Below are 7,154 nucleotides of genomic sequence, written 5' to 3' on the forward strand. Positions count from 1 at the left end.
TGTTTATGTGTGTGTATGTGTGTGCATATGTATAATACATACACAGCGTGTGTATTTTTATAGGTATGCATATATGTTTGTGACTGTGTGTATGAAAAATACATGAATGTATCAGGGCCCATCTTATACCAGATTCTACGGGTCCTCCTCGTGTAAATCTCCTTCCCATATGTACACAGTGATTTCTCACTCCAAGAGCACTTTGATCACAGTGCACGTAGGCTCTCCCATAGCCAAAGACCACAGAGGCAGTGTGGGGTGGGCTGCCTAGTTCTGCCTGCGGGGGTGATGTGCTGAAATAAGTAGCAGACTGCTTTCCAGGTTGCACTTGCAGCTCCAAAGCAGCCTCTGGACAAAGCTGTCGGGTGGTTGCTGGCTCCTGGTACCGAAGGTGCGCAGCTGCCTCCGGGGAGAGGACCAAGACCCTGTCCCCTGCTTTCCCCAGCCAGGGACGGGGAAGGGGCAGCTGGGGCTCCCCTGAAGCGAGCTTCATGCTGCCAGACAACTCCCACCACTTCTGTCCTCCTGTGGTGTGGCTTTGCTCTTGTGTGCCATTCCCCCCCACCCCCACCCCGCCCCCACCCTTCACATCAGCAAGTGCTTCATCGCATGAATCCTCCCAGTTTGCACGAGGTGCGGCACTGGGAGCCCGGTGGGAAGGGCTGGCCTGGTTGGTCCCTGCCTGCTCGGGTGCACGGTGCTGGGCACCCCAGCACGGGGGCCACAGGCAGCTGAGTGACATGATGTTTTCCCTTTCTCTCCTGACCAGGTCCTTGAGGCGACCAGGGTGAACCGCAGAAAGAGTGCTCTGGCGCTGCGTTGGGAAGCCGGCATTTATGCCAACCGGGAGGAGGACGAATAACCACGCGGCAGCGTGAAGACAGCAACCAGACACTCGGAAACCAAAAAAAAAAAAAAAAAAAAAAAAAGAGAAAGGAATTTAAAAACAAAACAAAACAAAACAAAAAAAAAAAAAAAAAAAAACAGAAACACCACAAAAGCAGCAGCATTTTAGTCCAATATTTATTAAACACACAACAAACTCAATGATGCACATAGACACAGAAATGATCCAACTCCTGGCAATCCTAAAACAACAGGAAAAACCCACCTAGGAAATACCCCCTTCTGATTCCCTCCATCCCCCCTCTGAAATAATGCAAAGGGGAGTGTGCAGGGGGTGGGAGCCCTTGGGGGGGTGGGACGAGGGGGTTGTTGTCCCCACGGACCGGAGAGGCTGCAGGTGCCTGGCGGGAGGTCGGCGAGGAGGATCCTGCGGCCAGGGCTCACGCTCGTGCTTCCCGCTGACCGAACTGACAGCCCTGCCTTGCCCCCGGGGTCACCGTCCCCCCAGCAGCTCCCGTCGGACCCTGCAGTCCCTTCACCTCCCACAGCCGCTGCACTGAGGCCGTCGGCGGTACTTCGACGTACTCTCACCCAGCCACAAAACACAACGGTCTTGCCCTCTGTTGCTGTTCCTTTGAGGGGACTGAAAGGTTGGGGTTGGGGTTGGGGTGGCTTTTTGGGAGGGTGGGTTCTGCTCCCCTTTCTAGTAATTTATCTGTTTAAAAGGCAAAACAAAACGAAAAACAGGCAGTTATCGCAAATGTACAATCCAGTAGACTCAGTAAAACAGTCCTTGTGTTGCAAACACAAGCCATCACAATTTAGGAGTGGAATAGATGGGGATGAGAGCTAAGCCAAATGGATTACCTTAGCTTTAGGATCCTATATGCTTGCAATATCACCTGAGCTCCAGGTTCTCAGAGCATATTTACGTAACAAAGTTTCTAAATAGAAAATCTGTATTTAGATCATCTGTATTTTTTGATGGGGAGGGAAAAGAATGGCATATGTGTAAAATCTATGAAGATGGATAATTTGAAGTAGAAAGGTAGTGGGAAATGGATACAAATAAAGTACATTTAATTTTTAAATGAGGCAATAATTGAACTAAGCCAGACCCTGGCCTAGAAAGAGGTATGAAATAAAGAAGAAAGTTATGTCTTCAACTATATTTATACAACATTAAAAAGCCTTTGAAGTAGAGTGCTTTGTGGAAGTCTTCACATTTCCAGGCAACAAAAAAGCTAAGGAGCATAATGAGTTGGAAGGAGCGAGCAAGGAAGAGCAGACAAGGGAAGAAAACATTATTTTTTGCCGTTCAGCCAGTGTTTTCAGTGCTACAAGCAAACCATAGAGCCTTTAGTTATTGCTTAGGCTTGGGATCATCAGTGAAGGATTAGTGTGGATCTGTGTGTGTGTGTGCGTGCGTGCGTGTGTGCATGTGTGTGTGGGTGTGTGCATGGGGCTGGCATACCAGAAAGTGTATGGCAGTGCGTATACTGATTATTTTCTCCAAAGCTGTTTACCAGCTATAGGGGTGAGTGCTAATTTCTTTTCTTTTTTTTTTTTTTTTTTTTTTTTTCTGAAAGGGGATATAAAAACAAGGCACTGAGTTAATGCAGTATTTGTGATATTAAAATTTGACCCAACATGGTATTTGCATGAGTCACAATTGCAAAGTATCGACCAGTTTCGTAAGATGACAATTAGGAAAAGAAATGTGGTATTTATTCTTGTGCTTTGTATTTGTATGTAGTATAGAGGCTGCGGGTTTACTCTTTCTTTTCACACAAACAATACAATAGGAATATTTTACAACTGGGAACCATAATTTCTGGACTAGAAAGCAACAAGTTTGGGAGATGGCAGAAAAAAAGACACTGAGCTTTTTTCTATATAATACAGCATCTTTTTTGTAAACAATTTTTATTTTGACATCTTTTTAAAAATTCATCAGCCAGGATACTGGTCCTCCCTTAAGCCTTTCCTTGGTTTCATGACCTGCTGTGCTGTTCTATCCTCAAGCAGTGAGCTCATTTAAAATGAGTACTGATACTGTGAACATACTTCTGGTGCTTTTCTTGAACACAGAGCTGGCAACCAAATTATCCCTCCCTCTTCAGTTCCTCCAGCATGCAATTTCTGTCCAGGGACACTAAAATTTTTAGGCTTATTTTCAGGGAATTGTGGCAAATACGCTCATACATACCTGCTAACTCAGTTCTGCCAGTTGCCTCCCTAAGTGCTATTGAGCAGAAGAAAACCCTGCTGAACTGAGTGTTCACTGTGATAAGGGCAGCGAGCTTATCTCAAGGATGCGCTCTAAACCCAGGTGCATGGAGAGGCACCATGCCTCTGAAGGAACTGCATACCTAATGAAGGGGACCTGTTGTTCAGACGTGGCAGTTGACAGTGAGCTGTGATTCACATCTGCTAGCGGGTCGTTACCGTAAGACTGTAGGAAAAGCAGTGCCACCAATGCAGCGCTCTGGTGAGACCATACATCACGTAGCCACATCTGGGAGCTCTGTGCATCCGTACCAAGAGGAGTCCTGGCTCCCTCTACCATGGGGAGAGCTTAAGTGAGACTGGGAAAAAAGGGTTTCCTGAGCAGAGGACATGACCCCTGCACTTACGGTGAGGTGGCCTTGCACCAAACAATGCTTTTCAGAGTTCCTCACAATATTTGCTACCTGAAACCAGCGCAGCCCTCACCTGCCTTTCCCAGGAACCTGCATCTTTATTTTCTTTAAGCTGGAGGCCTGTTTTTTCTGCCTGCTCTCTCACTGGAAGCCAGTGACATCAATTACCCATCATAAGACATCTTTTTGTGCTTTGCCACATCCGCCTCTACCACCACACCCAGTCCTCAGTCTTTGAAGTGAAAATTAAATTATTCCCCTAGAAAGGGGATGTGGTGGTGGGGAGAGGCCAAGTATGAGTCCTCTGTGCTAGAAATACTAGCTTTCAGACCCCGTGGCAAAAGTACTTACATGTATCAGTCCAGGACAGTCGAACTTTCCACCCAGCTAAGTTTTTCTCTTCCAGAAATTATGGACACTCGTAGTCAGCAGCACACATCTAGTGCTGTGGTAACACGAGTGCAATGCAGTTTACTTGCCTCTGTTATTTCATTTGCATGCTACCAAGCTTAGGTGTTTATAAGTATACGCCAGTAATACATATCTATCTATATATAACTATATCAAATGCAACAAGAGCACTATTGCAGAGTTAACTTTGTCTCCACAAAAGAAATGCTCAGATCCTTTCCCGTGGCAAAGACTGGTTTTTATGAAATTGTGTATTGAGAAATAGTTAAGCATTAGCATTTGTGATTATAATCAGTTTGGGGTTACAGTGCAGGTTTTCTGAACAATTTTAAAAGCTGCCAGTTTGGGCTTCATCTTGCTCCATACTGACATTATCTGAAGGAAAATACAGTAGCATTGACATGTTTGGCAACCAAAAGGCGGCATCCTTGTCATGACTTATCAACCAGTTTCAACAATACCTGGCTTTCTGTATGTTAACCACTTAAATGTTATCCTGCTTCTGTTTTATAGTGACTGTGAGGCCTACAATGCAAGTATATAATTATTTTCTCATTAAAACAGAAACCTGTGTTGTGTTTCTATAAAGCTGTCCATTTCTTCACGTTCTTGCAGGAAGGTGTACCTCCGCAAGCAGCACCTGTCTGGAAGAGCAGCTAGTGTCCCACGCTCCCCAGGCAGCCTGTTGGTCTCTTCCCTCCATTCTTGACTGTACTTCTGTTTTTTTGTCTAGAGGCAGGAAGGAACTCTTTTTCTCCACTGGTGTCAGCTGCAGATACAACAGCATCCCTGAGTATTTCTTCCCCATTAACGTGCTTGGGGAGGACTGCAGAGGCCAGATCTGCTTCGTGATTATTTGCACGAGCTTTCTTACCTTTGCTTCCTTCACACCTGCAGGGCCCCTGCCATCCCCCATGGCAAAGCATGTCATTTCAGCCAGGCATCCATTTCTCACATGCCCAGCCACAGCAACCAGCTTCTCACCCATTGCTGCAGCCCCTTGCCCCCTTTTTAAGGTCAGCTAGATCGGGAGAGACACCATCCCTCGCCCCTGCTTGGAAGCTGCCATCACATTTGCCTGCAAGAGCTGAAAGTTGCGGGAGCAGTGGGTGCATGGCAGCTGCAGACCTGGTGCAGGGACTGGTTGGGAGCTGGGCAGATTCACCCCATCCTCTGTCCTTCCCTGTGCCAGGAATACAAGGCGTTTAATTATAACCCTGCTCCACAGCCCACAGAAGGAGGCAGAAGACACTGGTTATTTTGGTGGGAGCTGGCTGAGGCCAAACAGCAATTCAGTCTGCTCACTGTAACACTATCCCTCCTCTCCCTTGTGCACTCAATATCAGAAATGCCTAGGAAGAAAAGTCAGATGTGGATTTCCTTTCCAGTTAGTAAATACTGCTGGAAGTGAGAAAATGGGTTGGAAATCAAGCCTGAAAATTGATCCACCAATTCTGGTCTCTATAAAGAAAAAGAGGTGGTTGTCTTTTCAATACAGAGGTGACTTTCTGTCTTCCTTTGCCTTTCCTTGCTTTGTGCTAAGACAGGTAATGTATTGGACTTACTGGCATACAGTGGGAAAGGGAACTCCTTCTACACCTCCCCTTTGGGTTTTATAAGAAGTAAAAGTGGAAACTAGATGTTTGCCGGGGAGCGTTTAGTCATTGCAAAACTAAGGCAATGACGCCAGTGGGTGGCAGCAGCTCAGGAATTTTTGTGATGTGTGCTGCTGTTACCGGTTGTTGGTATTTGTTTAATAATGCACACTTAGGACATCTGAAATGCCTGGTATGTATCAAGCATTGGAGTATTTTACAGAGAAGTTAAGGACTACAGAAGACAATCCATCATTTCTCATATAGTCCCATATAAGGTTAAGGACTGTAAAAGAGCCAGTTTATCTCATATACTTGTCCCACTATTTATCCCATGTAATTATCCCACTACTTATCCTATATAGTTAGTAAAGGATTATAAAAGACCCATTTTATCCATCATTTCTGGCATAGTCCCATATAAGGTGAGGATACTGTGCCTCTAATGGTTGTAGGTAGCCTTAAGAGGCCTCTGCACAATGGGGAAGAAAATGGAGAGGCAAAGGATCTCTGCAAAGGCAGGTTTGAATAAACTGCTTTCAAAGGAGGGAGGGCATTTGGTACAGTGTTTTCTGTTGTGAGTGGGAACAGAAGATTTAAAAAAAAAACAAACCACAAACAGGGTTTGTAGTGTAAGGAAGCCAAGTCAGAGGACCACAAGCTGTTGCAGGGATGAGACAGGGCTAGGCAGGACCAGAGCTACAAATATTAGCATGGACATGAGCACTAAAGGTGACTTGATTATGTTCCATTTATTGAATTGACTAAGATGGGCACTCCTCCCCAGATTAAAGACTGAACAGCATCCCAGTGTTTCATATCATGTAAGACCAAGGAGCAGGGGCTATCCTGTCACATCAGCAATAGCACAGGGGTGAAAAACACAAACCAAAAAAACTAAAATGAACTAACAAGCAAAAACAGCAACAAAAAAACCAAAACAACAAAAAAAAAAAAAAAAAAAAAAAAAAAACAGAAGGAAAAAAAACAAACCAAAAAAACCAAACCAAACCAAAACAAAAAACAAACAAACAAAACAACAACAACAAACAAACAAAACAAAACAAAAACAAAACAAAACAAAACAAAACACAAAGCAAAACCAAGCAGCAGCAGAAAAACCCCCAAATGCCATCCACATCTCAGGGTCTGCTGCCAGCTCTGGCTGAGCCCTGATTAATTGGCAACTTAACTCACTGCTTTATTGATGGCGTCTCCAGGAAGAAAGCTTTTACAGTAAGCACTAAATGCAGTGCCAGTGTGTGAGCTTCTGCTCAGTCACAGGCATGTGTCATCTCTGCAGCGAATTCAGGGCGGTGTTCCACCAGGAGCTGGAAATGTTTCGGGCCTTGTTCCAGAGTGTAGCAGTAGCAGCAAAAAAAAAATCAATGAAGGAAGAAAAAAGTGTGCAAATCTACTTTATCACATGCTCTGTTACCACAAACTGCACAGGAAGGATTGCACAGTGGGGATTTGTGCGGCAGCAGTGACATCTGGAGGGTGGTTTGTACTGGCCATGGGAAGATCTTCATTTCCAATGATGTCCCCTGGAAGCCAAATTCTGGGAGCAGTCAATGCCTGGGGTGGACCTGCTGACTGATGCATGAGCCTCAGGGACCTATCAGTGCCAATCCCACTACAACGGCACTGGTGTTACTAA

At 45.3% G+C, this 7,154-nt stretch overlaps 1 protein-coding gene across 7 annotated transcripts in view; it reads left to right on the plus strand.

The window, feature by feature from the left end:
• The window catches only part of PALM2AKAP2 (PALM2 and AKAP2 fusion), a 227,536-nt gene extending 223,049 nt beyond the window's left edge, over positions 1–4,487 (plus strand). For all 7 annotated transcript variants that reach the window (XM_032981577.2, XM_042788051.1, XM_042788050.1 and 4 more), the window contains one exon: positions 770–4,487. In XM_032981577.2, the coding sequence (XP_032837468.1) occupies positions 770–862 (93 nt within the window). In that variant the 3' untranslated portion in view covers positions 863–4,487. The remainder of the gene's footprint in view (positions 1–769) is intronic.
• The last annotated feature ends 2,667 nt before the right edge of the window (positions 4,488–7,154 follow it).

The sequence above is a fragment of the Tyto alba genome, unplaced genomic scaffold (assembly GCF_018691265.1).
Source record: "Tyto alba isolate M040663 unplaced genomic scaffold, T.alba_DEE_v4.0 Super-Scaffold_13, whole genome shotgun sequence".
Lineage (NCBI taxonomy): Eukaryota > Metazoa > Chordata > Aves > Strigiformes > Tytonidae > Tyto > Tyto alba.